Source organism: Crotalus tigris, unplaced genomic scaffold (genome assembly GCF_016545835.1).
Source record: "Crotalus tigris isolate CLP2741 ecotype Arizona unplaced genomic scaffold, ASM1654583v1 scf7180000021153.787222678:297777, whole genome shotgun sequence".
In the NCBI taxonomy this organism is placed as follows: Eukaryota; Metazoa; Chordata; class Lepidosauria; order Squamata; family Viperidae; genus Crotalus; species Crotalus tigris.
The window spans coordinates 127,277-148,074 of record NW_024098370.1 but is presented as its reverse complement, the minus strand read 5'-3'; the positions used below and the strand labels follow the sequence as shown (position 1 = coordinate 148,074).

General features: G+C 46.2%; 1 protein-coding gene and 1 pseudogene across 1 annotated transcript in view; both read left to right on the top strand.

Annotated features, from left to right (window-relative positions):
* The window catches only part of LOC120320055 (H-2 class II histocompatibility antigen, E-S beta chain-like), a 31,951-nt gene extending 12,384 nt beyond the window's left edge, over positions 1 to 19,567 (top strand). Inside the window, exons 4-6 of the mRNA XM_039369479.1 lie at positions 18,205 to 18,318; positions 18,559 to 18,582; positions 19,194 to 19,567. Coding sequence (XP_039225413.1) covers positions 18,205 to 18,318; positions 18,559 to 18,582; positions 19,194 to 19,207 — 152 coding nt within the window. The 3' untranslated portion in view covers positions 19,208 to 19,567. The remainder of the gene's footprint in view (positions 1 to 18,204; positions 18,319 to 18,558; positions 18,583 to 19,193) is intronic.
* LOC120320056 overlaps positions 1 to 20,798 on the top strand; it is a 164,849-nt pseudogene that overhangs the window by 85,206 nt on the left and 58,845 nt on the right.

Here is a 20,798-nt window from a genome sequence, read left to right as displayed (position 1 = left end):
CAAAAGGGACTCAGATGCTCCTACACCAAGGAATAAACAGGGTGAACTTGAAACCCAAAGGCAGGTGTGTCATTGTTGCAATTCCTGAAAACTTAATGGAATGAAATCCAGGACTGGAAGGCACAATTAAAAAGATTTAAAGTTGAGGAATTGAGCGGCAGCTGTCCAAATGAAGTGGGAGACACTGACCTAAATTTGTAGTTTTACACCAATAAATGTATTTAACCTCTATTTTTACAGCAGATAGGATAATCAGGCATATCACTACATCCTGAGGTAAATCGTGAAGTAAATCACAAAAGAGCCGACAGAGCCCACAGAAGAAAAAGGCGGGAAAACAGGGAAACTCCCTCTTTACACCCGCAGGAACCAATCAGAGCACAGATCGCCTCACGCGTGAGCCCGCCCTCGCTCAACTGACAGGCTTTGTTCTGGACCATTCTACCCTTTCCTGATCCAGCGATTCAATTGAATATTTTCACATTTAAAGTCTTCCAAAGAAACAGACCTGATATGACTTTGGTTTGGGGAAGAATCCGGGCTTGTTGCCGGCTGGATCAGGGCCGGTTCCTCGGTTCCGCTTCGGGGGAGCCCAGCGCTTCAGGCCGGGGGCGGGGGGGGAGAAGCGGGGCTCAGGCGCCTCTTCGGGGGTTGTGGAAAGGAGTTGCTGTGTGTGTGTGTGTGTGTGTGTGTGTGTGTGTGTGTGAGAACTCGGAGAAAACCACAATATTTGGGGGGGGGGAGCAGGAAAGGCGCCCAGAGGTTCTGCCCGGGTCAGGCGAGCGATGGGGGCCCCTCCCTCCCCCCCAGAGGCTGCCTGGATCCGGGACAGACTTTGGGCGACCGGCTGTGTCGCAATTGGGGGGGGGCAGATTCGGACTCTGCCCTCCTTCGGCTGCGGGGGGGACCCGGCTCTGGCCTGCCGAGGCTGGTGCTGGGCCAGGGGGAGTCTGAGCCCTCCAGCCCCCCCGTCCCCGGGAAGGATCCGGGCCCCCTCTGGACCCCCAAAGCCCTTCGGAGCAGAGCCGGGAATGGAGGCTCTGCCCGACCCGCCTTTGCGGAACTCCCCCGAACACGAATCTCCGGAGAAGACGAGAAAAAAGGTTTTCTCTGGATGGAAGGAAACAAAAGAAACAGAATGTCTGTTTTGGGAGAGTTTGGGGGGGGGGGGGAGATTTTCAGACTTTAATGGTTAAGCCTGTCATCCTATTCATTACGGTGCTAGGATTACTGAAGTCCACAGAATGTCTATTAATATTCCAGATTATAATTAGGTGTTATAAATTTATTTTATTTAATATACGCTGCATCCTTCCATCCTTCTTAAAATAATATTGAGAAGGAAGAAAATCTGCTCAGATCCTCTTATACATCCTGTCCATGGATATGCATATTTCTTTTCTTTTTTTTTCTTTCAGGGCTGATTTCTCTCCCCATAAAAGCCCCCCCCCAAATACTTCCCCCCCCCTTTCTCCGCTTCTCGCTCTGCGCCGGACAGCCTCTTCCATCGGGTGAAGTCGAGAGAGACTCTGCCCGGAGACCGATGACGCTTCAGAAGGGAGAATTCCCATTGGTCCTTTCGGATCTCTGGGCGTTCCCAAGACTGACTGAGAGAAAAAATGCCCCCCTCCCAATCCAGGCCCACCGATTCCGCCTCTGGGGCTGGGAGCATCCGTGGGCTTGGCTGGGCTCCCCCTGCGGTTCCTGGTGGGGGCGCTGACCTGGATCCCTGGAAGGGAGGGGGGCAAGGAACCCCCCCCCCCGGTAAGGAGGGGGAGGGCAGGGGGGAGGTTGGGAGGGACCCCCGATGCTTGTGGGGAAGGAGCAGAAAGGGGGTGGGGACAGGCTTTGGGAAAGGGGAAATGCCCCCCGGGAAGAGGGGGGGGCTGGTGGGAGGACCCAGCTGGACCAGGAAGGATCCCTGCAGATTCCCTACTTCCTGGTTTAGCTGAGGGTTTTCTGCAGCTTGCCTTTGGTTTGTGGGGTTTGTGTGTGACCCCCAAATCCCGGATGGGTGTGGGACTGCCCCTCCCTTCTTGTCATCCAATGCAGCTGCTGGGAGCTTCCTGCTTCCATATTTGGTCCCCCCAGAAGAGAGCCTCAAGCTTGGCAGCTCCAGCCTGGGTTCCCCCTAGGCCCTTTGGGAACTAAAAGGGCATCTAGTCCACCCCTCCAGTCCAGGGGCACAAAGAAAATAGAATGGAATGGAATAGAGTAGAGTAGAGTAGAGTAGAGTAGAGTAGAATAGAATAGATATTGGAATGTAGAGTAGAGTAGAGTAGAGTAGAGTAGAATAGAATAGAATAGAATAGAATAGAATAGAATAGAATAGAATGGAATGGAATGGAATGGAATGGAATGGAATGGAATGGAATGGAACGGAACGGAACGGAACGGAACGGAACGGAATGGAATGGAATAGAAGCTGGAAGGGACCTAGGAGGTCTTCCAGTCCAGCCCCCTCCTCAAGCAGGAGAACCCATCGTACCATCTCAGACAAGTGACTGTCTCGTGGTCGAGGCTCTTCTTAAAAGTCTCCAGTGATGGAGCGCCCACGATTTCTGGAGGCAGGTTGTTCCATGGGTTAATTGTCCTCCCTGTTAGGAATTTCCTCCTTCATTCCAGGTTGCTTCTCTCTTTGATCAGTTTCCAACCGTTGTTTCTTTTTCCTTCCCTCTGGTGCTTTGGAGAGTAACGTGACCCCCCCCTCTTCCTTGGGGCAGCCCCTCAAATTCTGGAATTCTGCTCTCATGTCGCCCCTGTTTCTTCTTTTCTTTTGACTGGCCAGACCCAAGAAAGGGAGGCTGGTTGAGAATCATGGGGGGCGGGGCCCCAAAGGAAGTGCACACTCCCCTGCGGAGGGGTCATGAAATACCCCCCCCCACAAGCTGCAGCCCCCCCCAGACTGAAAAGACCCTCCCCCCCGGAACTTTCTCCGCTTCTCTCTCTGCGCCGAACTATCTCCTCCATCGGGCGAAGTCAAGGGAGGCTCTGCCCGGAGACAGATGACGCTTCAGAAGGGAAAAACCCCATTGGTCCCTCCGCTCTCCTGGGCCCTCCCAGTTCCGAAGTTCGAGGGAAACGCCTCTTCCCCCCCCCAATCCAGACCCCCCCCCCGATTCCGCCTCTGGGACTAGGGGCCTCCGCGTCTCTCTCCCCTCTCTCTGGGGGCGCTGGTGGGGCGGCGTCCATGGGCTCCGCTGGGCTCCCCCTGATGCTGCTGCTGCTGGTGGAGGCGCTGGCCCGGATCCCCGGAAGCGAAGTGGGGAAGGAGACCCCCGGTAAGGAGGGGGAGCAGAAGGGCTGGGAGGGGCCGTCAAAGCCCCTGGGGAAGGGGGAGAAAGGGGCTGGGACCCCTGAAGTAGGGAAAGAGGTCGAAGGCAAGAGAGGCGGGACACTGCAGGTGCCTCGATCTCCGCGTGGTCTCCCTCCCTCGCTGCATTTTCCCCGCAGGACGAAGAGGGAGCCCCCGTTCCGTAATTATGGCCGAGGTGGGCGAGGGTCGTGAGAAGGCAGCCGAGATGGGATAAGAGGCAGCTGGACCCCCTCTCCGCCCCCCCGGCTGGGTGGGAGGGGGACCTTGTGAACCCCAAATTAGCGTCTGAGCCCCAAAATTTCTTGCACTGAAAGAGGAAGAAGACAGAAAGCGAAAGCGAAAGAGGGAAACTGAGGCATTTTTCAGAGTTGAATCCACAAAGGCCAGCAAAGAGTATAAGAAAAAGAGGGGGTTTTTTTGTCAAAAGTGTTTTGCAACCTCAGTTTTTCTTCTGAATCTCCATTTTTTTAAGGGGAGGGGAGAGTTGAGCTGGATTCCTTCTTGGGGGAGACTCTGAATTTGGGGAGGAGACCCAGAACCACCCACCCCATATTCCCCCATTGCTGAATCGGGACCTGGAGGGGAGGGGGGAACTGAGGGAGAAGGATATTGGGGGGGGGCTGAATTGCTCCCCTAAATTGGCTACTCAAAACAATTTTTTGGTGAGGGGGGCTGGAGACCCTCCCTTTGAGATGGTCTTGGAGGGTTCAGGGTGACAGGAAAGAGGGCTTAATCCCCAAATCACGTAAAGGCAGCCAATAGGGGTGAAGTTGATGGGAAAGAAAATTTGGGGGTAACTTGGGAATCTGGGGGTTCTCTTCTCCCTAAGATCCCCAGACCCCCAAGCCATCTAGGTCAAACTTGAGCAGCCCCCCCTCAACAGAGTGGGGGGAGGGAAAGGACTCCCCCATCTCCTGCCTACAACGGGGTCCTTTCAGCAGCCCCAGGAAGGCTCCCCACCCCTTTGCCCCCCAATTCAGGGAACCCTGAGGGCCCAGATAAACCCCTGGGGGTCCTCAAGGCCCCTCAGAGAACCAGGGACCGGCTTTCAAAATGACCAAATGACCACAAGGAACATCCGTCCTTCCACCCTCCACCATTCAGTCAGAACTTAAGAAGCTTCTGGGAGGAGAAGCAAAACGTCTTCAAGGGAAAACCCAGGAAAGTCCAGCTGCCTTTTGGAGAAGCCCCTTTGGGCCAAGTGAGACCAGGGGGAGGGGGACTCTCCAGAGAGACCCCCGGCTCCCCTCGGCCCTTCCGAAGTCTCCACAGACCCAGCCTGGACTCCCCATGGGGGGCCTTAAGGGAGCTTAAAGGGGCATCTAGTCCACCCCTGCAGGCACATAGAGAAAGGGGGACTGTGGTTCAGATTCATGGGAGGGGGCGAAAAAGGAAGTCCACAACCCCCCAGACACCCCTCTAAAGCTGCAACCCCCCAAGACTGAAAATCTTTCCCTCCTTCGCCTTCTCCGCCTCTATTGGGAGGGATATGGGGGGGTCTGAGTTGCTCCTCCAAACGCCCCCTTTAGTGAAGGGGGCTGGAGCCCCTCCCTTTGAGGTGGTCTTGGGGGGCTGCAGGGGGGAGGGGGACAGAAAAGAGGCCTTGAAAAGCACACAAAGGCAACTTGTGAGGCTGAAGATGGGGGGCGGGGGGAAAGGGAAGGTGGGGCTTGAAGGGCAGGGAGAGCCCAGGAGCATGGGTGTGGGTATCCTTATTGTGACCCCCCCTTCCCTTCTGCTCCCAAAAGAGAGAGGGAGAGAGAAGCTTGGATATTATTTCCCCTCCAACCCAGAGGAGGGGTCTCTTTCCTCCTCCCATATTTTCTGCCGCTTTGGGGGGGGGGAATGCAGCGTTCCCTGCAGACGGACGGAGGCCTGGACCAGTTGAACTTCTGTCTGCCTTTTCACACCCTCGGGAGATGGAGGGGGTCCCTCTTTCCCCCTCCCTCATTTTCCTCCCCCTCCAGACCCCCACCAAGGGGGAATCTGGCTGGGACCGACGGTTCCCCATCACTTCTCCAAGGGGCGCCTTCCGGCAGTCCCTCACAGCAGGTCTCCCATTGCTCTGCCTTCCCGTCGCTCCGCCCCTCCTCTAGTAGCCGCTGGGAATGATAGGCCCTGGAGTCCCTCCTGAGGGCTTTCTTCTTTCTGCTCCATCCCCCCCCCAGCCCATTTCCTGCTCCAGTGGAAGTCCGAGTGCCATTTCTTCAACGGGACGCAGCGGGTGTGGTTCCTGGACAGGTACATCTACGACCGGCAGGAGATCGACTACTACGACAGCGACCTTGGGAAATTCATGGCCGTCACTCTGTTGGTGCAGCCCGATGTGGACAAGTGGAACAGCAATAAGGCCGTCATGCACTACGAGAAGACCTCCGTGGATCGCTTCTGCCGGCACAACTACGGGGTGTACAACTACGAGGTGACCAAGAGAGAGGAGCGTCTGATTGGCCGGAGAGGTGAGGGGGGGGGCTTCTCTGGGAGAGGGATGCCAGCACCACTTTTTATTTAATTTATTAGGATCCTCCTGGACAAACGTTTAGTCCTTATTTATTCCACACTCTCAGATTTACAAAATCTTCCTTTCCTCCAAACTCTCTTCCTGTCTGGAATCTGGGATTCCTTTGATCCCTCCAGAAAATCCACCCAAATATTATTCTCCAGAATGGTTTTGTGATTGGCCGGAGAGGTGAGTGGCGGAGGGGGAATTCCATGGGGGGGAAATGCAGGGACCCCCCCTTTTCATTTCATTTCTTAGGACTCTCCCGGATAAAGATTTGCCCCTGATGTATTCTGTGCCCTCTGATCTACGACATTTACTCATTGGTATTTATTGATATTTATTGATACTCCTAATCCCTTCATCTCCCTCAAAGCGGGGATCTGGATGGGGTAGTAGGATATAACATCACCCCTAAATAAAAGTGTATAAAAAATAAGGTGAAAAAATAAATGACCGTTAAAAAGTTTGAAATTCAGCAAGGATGACAATGAAACATGCCAAAGGGAAGAAATAGATTCCTCTCCTTCCCATCAGTTCCATGATCTTCCTTCTCTTCCCAAGGTCCAAAAAACTTCTTTCCAAAAAATAATACCAAATATTATATTTTTCAGGGGGGGGAGGAATCCGGCAAGGTCTCTCTTTTGCCCAGTATATGACTATATTTCAGTAATAATCTATATTATATGCTATATAATATTTCAATATAATATTTTTATTAAATAATATTTATTGATTTACTTATCAACTTTTAAAACGTCTCTCTCTCTAACAGAAGGATGTTTCTTGGTATACACATAAAATATAAAACCACCAAAATAATCTATAGAATTTAAGATTTAAAAGGCAGGAATGATTGCTTCCGGTGGTGCAGCGTTGCCGATGGCGGCGATTTTTTTGCCGTCTGTCTGAGACAGCGTTAAAACCGCTGAGAACAGCCGACAACAGCTGTTCCGCAGTTTAAAACCTCTTTCCTGGGCTAAAGAAAAGGGGGGAGTTTTTTACCCTGAATAGTGATAGAGCCTCTGAAACCCCCAAGGTTTTTTTGGGGGGGGGTGTAAGGAGTGCTCCCACGGAGTTCAGGGTCTCTCCGCTTCTCAGATGCCTTTGTCCCTTGTTGTTCGGGACAAAGCAAGACGCCGTTCCCACCTCCGCGATCAAAGTAATCTGGTGAGTTGTTTAAAAAGCGGATAGAGCTGATCAGTGGATTTTTGGGGTTTTACTTGGACTTTAACTCTAAAGGACTATTTTTTCTCTTTTTTTCTTTTCTTTTCTCTTTGCTGAAAGGAAAAGTAAAATGGCGTTGAGATGTTTTTTTTTTCTGAGTGTATGTGAGGAAGTTGAACGGGCTTTTGATACTTTATTACTTTTTTATTCTTTTTTCCTGTTACAATGATTTTGGATTTCTTTTTTTTCTTTTAAAGGGGACTTTGGGTGAGGTATTTCCCCCTTTTTTGGTTATTTTGTTATTTTTGGGGGGTTATTTTGGATTTTTTCTTTCTCAAGAGGAAGGAGGAAAACTTTTTAAAATGGCTTCAAAGCGTCAAGTGATTTCTGCAGTGCCTAAGGTGGCTTCTTCTCCGGCAATATTACCAGTGCAACAAGCTAAATCTAGATCACCACCACCTTCTCTGCCTGTACCACCACTTACAGTAAAAGATCTCCAAGATGTTATGGGAAATGTTGTATGCCAAATTAGAGGAGAAGTGAAGGAGCTTTTAGTAGAGAGAAATAACATTTTGAGGCAAGATATAGTATTGGCTTTAAAAGGACTTGCTTCTCTTGTTGAAAAGTTGGATTCTCATGTTGAAGAAGTAGCAGACAAAGTGGATTTATTGGAGGAAAGATTTGAAGGGGTGGAAAAAACGGTGGAAACTTCACAAGATGAGATTGTTATGTCTCAGTACAGAGAGATGGAGTTTGCCTTAAGAATCAGAGGTTTGAGGGAAAATATGCAACAGGATTTGAGAGAGATGGTGGCAAATGATATTGCAGTGATTCTGAATAGAGAAAAAGAGGAAATACTAGAAGAAATTGAAAAAATATTCAGAGTCAATTCTTGGGTTGCAAAGCAGAGAAATTTGCCAAGAGATGTGGTGATTTATTTTGGAAAAAGATCTCTGCGCAATGAAATTATACAAGCTTTTTACAATAAGAGATTTCAGATTGCTGCACAGGATGTGATAATTTTAAAGGAGATTCCATTTAAAATTTTAAGAAGAAGAAAGGAATTTGCTTTCCTATCAGATGAACTTAAAAAGAGGCAAATGCCATTTAGATGGGATATTCCGATTGGAATTGTGGTGAGTCACGCGGGGACACGTTACAGACTCAATACTGTTTCTAAAGCAAGAGAGTTTTATATTTCGGTCCTGGGAGCGCGCTCATCACCACCTATAATGTTTAAAGCTTTGGAAGGGAAGGAGGGAGAGCAGTTGGCTGAAGAAGCTGTATCAATGAAAGCTGGAAAAATTCAGGCTGAATGGTTACAGCAATCTGAGATGAAGGAACAGAGAATGACTCGAGCAGCACATAAACGCAAAGAAAAGGAGCAACAGAAGAAGGAAAGTAAAGAAATTCCAAAGAATTCGTTTCAGAGCCTGTGGGAGGAGCAAGACCTAAGAGATCTTTGTTGGTCCAATCTTCAATGGTTGATCTCCAAGCAGTCTTCTCTAGGCTAATGGATGAAGAAGATGGCAAAGCTCCTGACCTGGAATGTTAATGGCCTTAATTCTCCACAGAAAAGGAAAAAAATATTTCATTATTAAAGCAACATAATAATGATATTGTTTGTTTGCAGGAAACCCATATCATCTCTAAAGACCAAAAATATTTGTTTAATGCTCGATTGGGTTCTCATTTTGTATCCTTTGCTTCTGGGAAAAAAGGGGGCGTGGTCATTTATGTTAAGCAAAATTTATCAGCTTTATTAATAGACTCTGATCCCCAAGGGAGATATGTTATAATTGAAGTGGGAATGTATGGTAAGAACATACTCATAGTGGGTTTGTATGCTCCTAACCAACAACAAGAACAATTTTATAGGTTTTTACATCAAAAATTGATTTCATTGGACTATAGATCTGTTATATTGATGGGGGATTGGAATGGAGTGTTGGATACACAAAGAGATAAGAAAGGATCTTCTACTTCTTTTAAACAAGCTAAATTACCTAAAGCTTTTTTTGATCTGAAACAGGATTGGGAATTGAGAGATTTTTGGCGGGAATGTAATATGGAAGAGAGAGACTTTACCTTTTTTTCTGATAGACACCAATCGTTTTCAAGAATTGACTTTTTTTTTATTACAACAGATTTATATTTTGGGGTAAAAAATGTAAAGATCTTCCCGAGGACATTGACAGATCATAGTCCGGTATGGATGGAGCTGGCCGTGGAAAAAGAGGAGAGAAGATCTTGGAGGTTGAATGAAAATTTATTTAGACAAGAGATGAATGTTCAGAAACTTAAAGAGTATTTAAAGGAATATTTTATTTTAAATATGTATAAGGGAACTTCAATGGCAATGGTTTGGGATGCCAGCAAGGCTTATATGCATGGGGTTTTGATTCAAATGAATAAGGTTTATAGGCAAAAACGGATGCAAAAGCGTAAGGAATTGGAAGAGGAGATTAAACTAAAAGAAAAAGCTCTAATTTTGAATCCCTTAGATAAGAATGTAAAGACATCTATACATTTGCTTAAAACACAGTTCAATATGCTAATGGCTGATCAGGCTGCAACTAATTTACTTTATATGAAACATAATGCATTTTGCAATGCTAATAAACCAGGGAGATGGCTGGCCTATCAATTAAGGAAGAAACAGAAGTTGAGAATTATAGATAAAATAAATTACAATGGTAAAGTGGTTTTTCAGAAAGAACTGATTAAAAAATCTTTTTTAGATTATTATACAAAACTATACATGGGTAAGAAGGTACCGAGCTCAGATATAGACAAATACTTACAAGATGCTCCTTTTCCTAAGTTAACAGATGATCAGAGACAAGAGATTAATGGATTTATTACTTCAGAGGAAGTTATTACAGCAATTAAGCAACTAAAAGCAGGCAAAGCACCTGGCACTGATGGATTGACATCAATTTATTATAAAGTTTTGATTGATGAGATGATAGAACCTCTAAAGGAATTTTTTAATAATATATTACAGGGGTTAGAGACTCCCCCGTCTTGGGGTAGGGCTTTTATATCCTTGATTCCAAAAGAGGATCAAGATCTTACTTTGCCAAAAAATTATAGACCTATATCTCTTTTGAATGTAGATTACAAAAATTTTTCAAAAATTTTAGCTAACAGACTTATGATCGTATTGAATCAAGTGATACATATGGATCAAACAGGTTTTATAACTGGAAGATATATGAAGAATAATGTTAGACAAATTATTAATTTAATAGAATAATTGGACAAAAATAATCAGATTTCTGCAGGATTGATTTTTTTAGATGTTGAGAAAGCCTTTGATCAATTAAATTGGCAATTTATGTTAAGATTGGTTGAAGAAATGAATTTTGGAGATAAAATTTTACAGGCTTTTCGGGGTATTTATCAAAGACAATCAGCACAACTTATAGTTAATGGAGGTTTATCTGAGGTATTTCAAATTGAAAAGGGGACTAGACAGGGTTGTCCACTGTCTCCTTTGTTGTTTGTTTTAACGTTGGAAATTTTGTTGATAAAAATTCGTGAATCACCCAAAATAAAGGGAATAGAGATTAATAAAATTGATTACAAATTAAGGGCTTTTGCAGATGATTTGGTTGTCACTTTGGTTCAACCAACTCATTCTGTAGTGGAGTTGTTACAATTGATAAATCAATTCGGACAAGTCTCTGGTTTTAAAGTTAATAATAATAAAACTAAAATATTACCAAAAAATATGACTAATTTGGATAAGGATACTTTGGTTAGGTTGACAGGTTTTGAAGTCGTAAAAAAGGTTAAATATTTGGGGGTATTTTTATCTGCTTCTAATGCAAAATTGTATAAAATTAATTATGAAAAATTGTGGTTTAAAATACAGAAAGATTTGAATGATTGGAAAAAATTGCAACTATCTTTGTTGGGGAGAATTGCTGCGGTCAAAATGAATGTTCTACCAAAGTTTCTTTTTTTTTGTTTCAAATGATACCTATTTTAAAGAAAGAGGCAAATTTAGAAGAATGGCAGAAAGGTATTAATAAATTTATTTGGGCGGGGAAAAAACCAAGAGTAAAGCTTAAAATTATATAAGATGTTCGAGAGAGAGGTGGACTCAAGTACCGAATTTGAAACTGTATTATGATGCGGTGGTTTCAACATTGATTAGTGATTAGATTAATTTAACAAATGTAAATATACTCCTTTTGGAGGGATGGGATTTATTATATGGATGGCATGCCTATTTAATATATAATAAAAAGGTGGATAGGGTCTTTAAGTCTCATATTTTAAGAATTTCTTTATTGTGAGTTTGGAAGAAATATTATAGAATAGATTCTAGAATTCCATTGTGGGCAATTCCAGGGCATGCGATAGAAGGAATAAGAAAAGGAGTGAAGATGGATAGCATTTCTTATAAACAATTACTTAATTGGGATGGGAAAAATTGGCAATTAAAATCTATGGATGAATTATTACAAGAAAATATTAATTATTCTTGGTTTCAGTACAGACAATTATTAGAAAGGTGGAGGATAGATCAAAAAGTGGGTTTGATTAGGGAGGATGTGATTTTGTTGAAACAAATTAAAGACCAAAGTCGAACTCATATAAAAAGAATTTATGGTGTTTTAGTGGAATTGGATTCAGAAACAGAATTAGCTAAAGATTGTATGGTTAAATGGGCTCAAAATTTTGAAGAGCCGATCTTATTAGATACATGGGAGATAATTTGGCTGAGGAATGTTAAATTTACACAAGCTCAAAATTTACGAGAAAATTTTTACAAAATGTTTTATAGGTGGCACCTTGATCCACAGAAGATGTCTCGTATGTATCCAAATCTGCAGCCTAAATGTTGGAGATGTGGTTGTTTGGATGCAACGTATTATCATATTTGGTGGTCATGTAAAAATATAAAGGCTTTTTGGATTAAGATTTGGTGGAATATTCAAAAAAATTTTAATAGAAGGATAAAATTTATACCACAATTATTTTTGTTAGGTATTATTGTTGATTGTGATGATAAAGATATTATCTTAATGTTGAATTTAATTTCAGTGGCAAGGCTGCTGATAGGGCAATACTGGAAGAAGGAGTTTTTGCCTACTTTAGAGGAATGGTTTCTTAAAATTTCTTATTTATCTGAAATGGCAAAAATTTCGGCTTATTTGAAAGATCAATCACGAGAAATATTTTTTGGTGTGGAAAAGATGGGTGAATTTTATACAGCACAAATATGAGATTAAAAAGTATTATCTAGCTTTTGAATAATTTATGTTTAAGGTAATGATTAGAACTATTGTTTTGTTTTGTTTTTAGATATTGGAGTTAAAGTATTTAAAATTTTGTTGTTTTTTTGAATGTATTTATAATTGTTTGATGTTTATTTAAGTTGTAAGGTTTTTTTTATTAGTTTTTATTAACCCTGTATTCAGCTCTGGGAAGAAGGGGGGAGGATGATGGGTGGGAGGGGGGGTGGGAGAGGGGGATTATTTTATTCTAAAACTGCAAAAATTTTCAATTAAAAAAAAAGGCAGGAATGATTAAAATCCAGTGATAACGTTCCTTAAAAGGGGGGGCTTCAGGAGGCTGACCGCCCCCACAGCTGCCTCCTCCTTCCCCCCCCCAAGCAAAGCCCCAGAGCCCCTTTTTCACCCCTTTCCGGAAGGCGAGGAGTGGGGGAGGGGCTCCCTTCACCTCTGGGGCCGTTGGGATTTTAGGATAAAAAGTGAACTTCCAAAGGTCTGGAAAAGGGAATCAAGGAAGTCTCTTTCGTCTGCTGTGCCCTGTCCCTCTTTCAGTTCTTTTTATTCTTTATTCAGAGTCATTTGTTCATCCAATGTTGGGGGTCCGGGAGAAAAGCCCCCCCTGAAGCCCCCTTTTTGGTCACAGACTCAGCTTCACCTGCAGCCGAATCGCTTCCCTCTTCATATCTGGGAAGGTTCCTCATTTGGGGGCAAAGATTAAAAAGAAAACCCCACAAACATTAAAACTGAATTTTGGGCATCATTCAGCCCTGAAGCCTCGTATTGTTTAGTTCCCTCTTCCAGATTCCTGGCAAATTGCCTACGTTTGTTGGTCTAGTTTTATTTGTTTATATTAAAAAACCTTATTTATTTCTATCAGCCGAAAAGGTTTCATAGTGCAAAACAAGTGTTTCATCTGCAGTTGTTGCCATTTGTGTTGCCAGGGTCTCCAAAAATAATACGCTACCAAAGAATTAAATAAGATCTTTCTTCCACAAGAGAAAAACCGCCAGATCCCAAGAGAAAAAGGCATTTTATGGGGAGATGCATCTGCTCCTTCCGGAAATTATGGAATATTTAAGGGGAACCAACACAGATTTTGTTCTCCGCATATTCAGTCTGGAATTCATTTTTACTCCTAAATTCTTCCCTGCAAACCTAGGAGGATAATTAACTGTTCATAAAAAAATCCTGACCAGATCCCAGGACTAAATTACAAATAACCAAACCTTTAAAAATTACACGTTCTTAAACTTTATATAATGAGCTGTTCATCAGGGAATCCCTCAAAGGAGAGAAACGTTGTTAGCAAAAGTTCTCTGATCTGGAGTGGATCTAAGAAGGACCCTCTGGGGGGGGCTCACTCAGCCCCCCCCATTAATCCACCCAAGAGTTGAGCCATTTGCTGAAGGAGGAGATCAAGAGGGATCTCTTCTGTGATCCTGGGATCTGCCTGATCTCCTCAGCCAACAACTGTCCCCACCTTCCCTTTCCCCAAGACCCCCCCCCAGATCCTTTCCCCCCTCCCTGTCCAGAATGGGGCAACTCACTGCAGGACAGTTCAACAATTTTATTCAATTATTTAAAATAATTTCTAAAATATTTTTTAAATTTTTGTCCTTCACATTTCATTTTTCTCCTCCCTCGGCCTCCTTCCTTTCCTGATTCTCTTTCTCCATTTCTTCCATATTGTGTAACTTTTGTGCCACGTTGAGTTGGCTGAGTTGTCCTAGACCCCTCCCTGCCCCCCCATCCCAGGTAGGAGGGTGGGACCCCTCCCCACCTCCTTCCCCAGGGGAAATGGCAGGGAGAGGATGGTCTGTGGGGGTCTCCCTTTGAATCTCCCCAAAGGCCCCCCAGGAAGGATTCTCCTCAGCACAAGGGAGACCCTGAGATCCCCCAAAAGCTCCTCCGTCCCTCCTGCTCCGAAAGGGGGACTCGGGGTCTGTCAGTCTTCGGGGGAGGGGGGGAAGAAGCTCTTCCTCAAGAGGATTCCAGCAATTATGGGGAGAAAATGGCTGCTCCCCATTAGGGCTCCTTTCCTGTAGACGGAGCATCCTTGGACCTCAGCCAGGCATCCGACAGAGGAGACCCCAACCTTCTTCCTGTGGACTAGACAACATCACCCCCAGATGGATCTGCAGCTGGCTGACAAGCCTTACTCAGAGAGTAGCCCTCAAAGGCGCCACATCCGCATGGAGGGAAGGGAGCAGTGGGGAATCACAAGGCTCCGTCTGAGGCCTAATAAACTCTTCAACATCTTCATCACTGACTCAAAGGAGGGAATTGAAGGGGAACTCATCAAATTCACAGAGGACACCAAACTGGCAGAAGCAGCCAACACCCCAGAAGACAAACTCAGGACCAAAAAGATCTGGACAGACTTGAACAAGGGATCCTATCCAACGAAATGAGTTTCAGTGTGGACAAAAGCAAAGTCTTACACCTAGGCAGGAAAAAACAAAGGTTCAAGCACATATTAGGTGAAATTTGGGTCAAAATCAGGGGGTCCTAATGGGAAGCCTCACACTGGAGGTAGTTGTTGAATTCAGAGGCAATCCCCCCTCCCCCCTCACACCTCCTGTTCCTCCCCATCTTTTAACTATAATTTTATCTTGACTGGGAATTCCATTTTGATTGCTATACAAATATTTATCTGTTAGGATTTTAATGTTTTAATGCTGTAAGCCAGGGCTTTTCAACCTTTTCACTGACTGTACCACTTTTAGGATATGGCAATATTTGAGTACCACCTAGCAAGGTGTCAAACACTTGATGACCAAAAAAAGAAAACCCTGTTCAAAGTTGCAATTGCACTGAAATGACATGACCATTTTTCACACTTATGGCCATTGCAGCAGATCCAGGGTCATGTGATTTATATTTGGATGCTTGGCAATGGATTCATATTTATGATGGTCACAGTGTCCCAGGGTCATGTGATCCCCTTCTGCAACCTCTTGACAAGCAAAGCCATTGGCAGGGCTGCTGGTGGCCAAGTTGTAAGGCGGAACTTCCTTCCCTCCCTCCCTCCTTCCCTGCCTCCCTCTTTCTCATTCCCATCTCCTTCTGAAGGAAGAATTTGACCCCCCCCCCCGTTTCCCTTCTTTCATATATTCATTGAACAAGGAAAAGCCTCCAGAGACAGAAAAGCCATTGAGGGAACTAGCTTAAAAAGGCACATTCCCCTTTAAGAATTAGCTACTGGCTAGAAAGGAAAGTTAAGGAGCCCAGTGGGCACTTAAGGAAGAAAAAAAAATGTAATAAGTATGGCTGCTGGCTAAGACAGCCTCCCCAATTGGCTCCATTTGTAAGTAAAGGAATGCTACAGGCAAAATCCATTCAGGAGAAAAATACTTCAAAATCCCTTGCAGCAAAACTTACAGCTAACAATAGCAGAGCAATAGAAGCTAACAGGAGACATCAGCCAAATAGAAATTGCCAAACACTCCTTAAGAACACAAAGCCCACATTGCACAAATCTCAGAACTTCAAAGTCACAAAAGCACATAAGAATCCTTCCACTCTCCATCTCCCTACAGCCGGTGCTACCTTTCTTCATTGCTGTCTTTCTTCATTCCTCGTGGAGGGCAACCCTTCCCCCTTATGTTCCTTGCCTCTTGGTTGCTGCCAGCACAGGTGGCTGCCACAGAGGTTGTAGATCCACTTGTGACAGGCCTGCTTGATCTCCTCTCCTCTCCTCCACCCTCCTCCTTCTTTCCATTCTGTGCAGCTAGAGCTGACTCCTCCTCCTCCCAAGGCTGCTTCTTTTTCTCTCTCTCCTTCTTCCGACCCAAACTGCCGGCTAAGGCAGCCTCCCCAAATGGCTCCATTCGTAAGTAAAGGAATGCTACATGCAAAATCCATTCAGGAGAAAAATACTTCAAAATCCCTTGCAGCAAAACTTACACCTAAAAATAGCAGAGCTGTAGAAGCTAACATGAGACATCAGCCATCAGCCAAATAGAAATTGCCAAACACTCCTTAAGAACACAAAGCCCCCATTGCACAAATCCCAGAACTTCAAAGTCACCAAAGCATATAAGAATCCTTCCACTCTTGAAAGATCAATCACAAGAGAAGTATCTTTTGGTGTGGAAAAGATGGATAAATTTTATACAATATAAGTATGATATAAGAAAATATTATCTAGCTTTTGAATAATTTATATAAGTCTAAGATATTATTTAGAAGTGTAATTGTTATTATTCTTTAATTTTTTTATTTTCTCTTTTTTTCCTCTTTTTATTTTTTATATATAATGGAGTTAAAGTACTTTACAATTTGTTTATTGAGTGTAATTATATTTGCTTAAGGTTTATTTGAGTTTAAAACTTTTTTTCTTTTAAGATCTAGTTAAGCCTGTATTTAGCTCTGGGAAGAACGGGGAAGGGTTTTGGGGTGGGTTGGGAGGGATTGGGGAAGGGGTTTTTATTGTAAAATTTTAAAAATCTTCAATAATAAAAAAAGAATCCTTCCACTCTCCATCTCCCTCCTTGCCTCACCTCCAGCCAGTGCTGCCTTTCTTCATTGCTGCCTTTTTTCATTGCTGCCTTTCTTCATTGCTGCCTTTCTTCATTCCTCATGGAGAGCAACCCCTCCTCCCTACGTTCCTTGCCTCTTGGTTGCTGCCAGCACAGGTGGCTGCCCCTGAAGTTGTAGATCCACTTGTGGCAGGCCTGCTTGATCTCCTCTCCTCTCCCCCACCCTCCTCCTTCTTTCCATTCTGTGCAGCTAGAGCTGACTCCTCCTCCTCCCAAGGCTGCTTCTTTTTCTCTCTCTCCTTCTCCCGACCCAAACTGCCTCCTTTTATAGCCTCTCCTGTCTCTGCCCCCTCCTCTTCCTTTCTCATGGGGGAGGGGGATGAGCCGGAAGTGAGCCTGGGGCCTTTGCCTCGCCCCAGCCACTCTGCAGGTCCAGAGGACTCTCTCACAGTAAGTCCTTGCCTGCACTGGCTCATTCCCTTTCCCACTACACTTGGCTGGGCAGGGCAGCATACCATCTGTCATGTGCTCATGTACCACAGGTGGTACATGTACCACCAGTTGAAAAGCCCTGCTGTAAGCTGCCTAGAGTCATTTTATCATGAGATGGTGGCAAAAGTTTTTAATAAATAAATAAATGTTCCGGTATTCTACCTATTTTTAAAAAATGTGGTTTTCTTTTGAATGGGATCCCTGCAATTCTCCAAAGCATGCTGTGTGTCTTCCCCGTCTTCTGGGTCTCTTTCTGTCTCCCCCAAATCTGGCAGGAAATTCCTTCCATTCCGGGGTGTTTCCAGTATTTATTTCTGTTGCACTTGTGCAATTTGATGATGGAAACTGATCCCAACCAGGAACGATTTATGTTTTTCCATCATTCAGGATCCTGTTTAATTTCTTGCTGCAATTTGCTTTGGAAATGACTTAAAACAAATACTATTTTCAGGACTGAAAAGGGCTCTTGGCCTGAACTAACCAACTTGGTCTCCTGTTCTGGCCCCTCTTGTGTCTCCCCCCCCATGTCCCTTCTCCCCCTCCCCCTCCTCCCCTCCAGCCAAGCCCACCGTCTCCATCTCCCCCACCAAGCTGGACCCCGCTTCCCCCCACACCATGCTCCTCTGCATCGTGAGGGGCTTCTACCCTGTGGAGATTGAGGTCCGGTGGCTGAAGAACGGGCGGCCGGAGGAGGAGGGCGTGGCCTTCGGGGAGGAGCTCCAGAATGGAGACTGGACCTACCAGCTCCATGTGATGCTGGAGACCCAGCCCCAGCGTGGAGACATCTACACCTGCCAGGTGGAGCATGCCAGCCTGGAGGCCCCCATCACCGTCCAGTGGGGTGAGCCACTCCCCTCCCTCCCCTCCTGCTCTGGGGACCCCCTCCTGCCCTGAGAAGGGGGGAGAGACCCTCCCTGTGGGGGGAACTGGGATGGACCCTCCTGGGGGGGAAGCTGGCCCTGATCTTCCTACTCAGTGAGGCTCCTTCTCCATCCCCAGAGCCCCGATCCTCCAACTCTGCCAAGAGCAAACTCTGGACGGGGATCGTGGCAGCCGTGATCGGGGTGATCTTCTTTGCCATGGGGCTCTCCCTCCACCTGAAGAGCAAGAAAGGTGAGTCTGGGGGGCTGGATGAGAGATTGTGGGGAGGGGACCATCCAGGGGAGGCCTCTCAGCAAGCTTAGCAGTTGGCAAGGAGGCCCCCTTGGAGATTTGCTTGGGAAATTCTGTTCTTTGAGGGTCTACTGTATAAGTCAACATCTTGCAACCTATTATGGGTTATCGATGGGGAAGGGGACCCCATGTGTCCTCCAGCCCATGAAGGGTCCTGATTGGCTCTTTTTCTCCTTCCAGCAACTCCCATCCAGCCTCCTCCAGGTGAGTTTCTCTTCAAGTTATAGATGTTTCTTTAATATTCCTTAATTGACCCTTTTTTAAAAAAAAATGTTCCTGAACAAAACCTCCTAGCTGTGGATAACACAAATTTTTGAAGTTTTGGGCAGCTTTTCCTTTCAGAGACCTAAAAATACATTGCAATCAAAAACAAACACACACACACATAAACACTAAAATCTGGCCCAGGAGATTTCCAGGTTTTGGGAAATTGCAAAAGAGAAGGGAAGTCTCCTTGTGACATTTCACACAATTTCTGGCAAAGCGACACCCGGCTTTGCTACCACTCCCCATCCTGGCCCCATCTTCTTTGTTCATATGAACCATCTGGGGGGGGGGCTTATCTCTTGATTAACTCCCCAATTAAGTCAACTGGGAAAAATTCCACAAGCCTCTGGAGATGAATTGCTGGTCCTTCCCAGACTTTTCCTCCCTGACATGGGAGATTCTCCCTCATTCTGCCCCTGCCTATCAACGAAACCCCTGCAATGTGGGCCTCTCTGTGGGGGGTGGCTGAAAGAGAGGAATAATAAGTTATTTACACTGAATGTTTCATTTTGTATTCTCATTTTCTCCCCATCTCTTTTTTTCTTCAGCACCTGTGAATTAATTCTGCCCTCCTTCCTGATTCCTGGTGGGAAAGGAAGTTTTTTGTTTTCAGTAGCTGATGAATTTCTGTCTTTTTTGCAACCTCTGAAAAATGGAGGCTCAAGATTTTAGATTAGGGAGAGGAGGAGAATGGCAGCCTGGAGCTTTTCCTGCTGAGAGGCCCCTCATCTTTCTTTCAGGGCCTCCCTTTCTTGGGAGGGAGGGGTGGAGACCATCTAGACTGACCCAGGGACTCTGGGCCTGCCTGCCAGTCCAGAAGCCCAAATCTCTCCCCCCCTTTGAACCCACAGCAGCTTCATCCCCATTACTCTTCCTACGAATCCCTTCTCTTCACTTTGCTATAAAAGAATAAAATTTATATTGTGGGAAAAATCCTGGAATTTCTCCCTCCTTCCTTCCTCTTCCTCCTCCTCTTTCCTGCCCCCCTTCAGAGAGTCCTCTCTTCTTCCCTCCCCCTCCCCAAATTGAGGCCTCCCCTGTCTCTGGATTGACTATCCAGGCTAGTTTAGGTCTAAATCCAGAAGCGGTTCGGGAGGAGGGTGGGCAGATCCCAGGGAGGGGAAGGGGCAGGACCCCCCCTCAATCTCTCCAAGCCCTGTCAGAGGGAGGGGACCCCTGGGAGACTCCCAATTCTGGCTTCCCCTGGAGAGCCTCTTCCGTGGCTGGGAAGCTGCTGGAGCTGGAGGTTCTCCTGGCTTCATCCGGGCCTCTTTCTCCAGGATCGGAGCCCGTTTGAGCCACTCACAAGCCCGGAAAGGCTCCTGCAATATTCGCACCCTGCGCCCCCTCCATCCCTCCCTCTTTGGAGCCCTGATCCCCTGGCTGCTCCCCTCCAGACAAACTCCTCCCCTCGTCCATCTCCTCCCCTCAACAAAAGGTGCCAGGGCCGGGGATGGAGGGCGGAGAGCAGGGCGGCCTCCCTGGGGATGGGGGGGACGTCCCTCCCTGGATCGCCTACACTGTGTCTGCCGGTGGGTGAAGTCACAAAGGACTCTGCCTGGAGACAGATGATGCTGCAGGAGGGAGACTTCCCATTGGTTCCTCTCTGTCAGGGCATTTCCAGTTCTGAATTCCAAGGAAAACGCCTCCTCCGCCCCCTCTCCGAGGAACCCCCCCCAATTCCGCCTCTGGGGCTGGGGGCGTCCCTGGGCTCTCCCTGCTGCTGGAGGGGGGTGCTGGGCCAGTTCTCTGGAAGTGAAGTGGGGAATGGAAACCCCGGTGAAGAGGGGCTGGACTCCTCAATCAGCCGCTTTAGAGACCCCCAAGTCCCCCCTGGCTGCGTGCCTCCCTCCCTACAGCCACCTAGGCAGGATCAAGGGGGGGGAGAGCAAAATGAAATCCAGACTCCCCTGCAGGGCTGCTCTGAAACACCCCCTTGAGCTGCAGCCCCCAATACTGAAAGGATCCCCCAATTCAGACCCGCCCCCAAGTCCTCCTCCCTCAGTTCCCCCCTCCCCTCCAGGTCCCGACTGAGCAATGGGGGATTATAGAGGGTGGGGGGTTCTTGGTCTCCTCCCCAAATCTAGAGTCTCCCCCAGAAGGGACTGAAGCTCCACTCTTGCGGGACCTTCAAAGCCTCAAATTGGAGATTC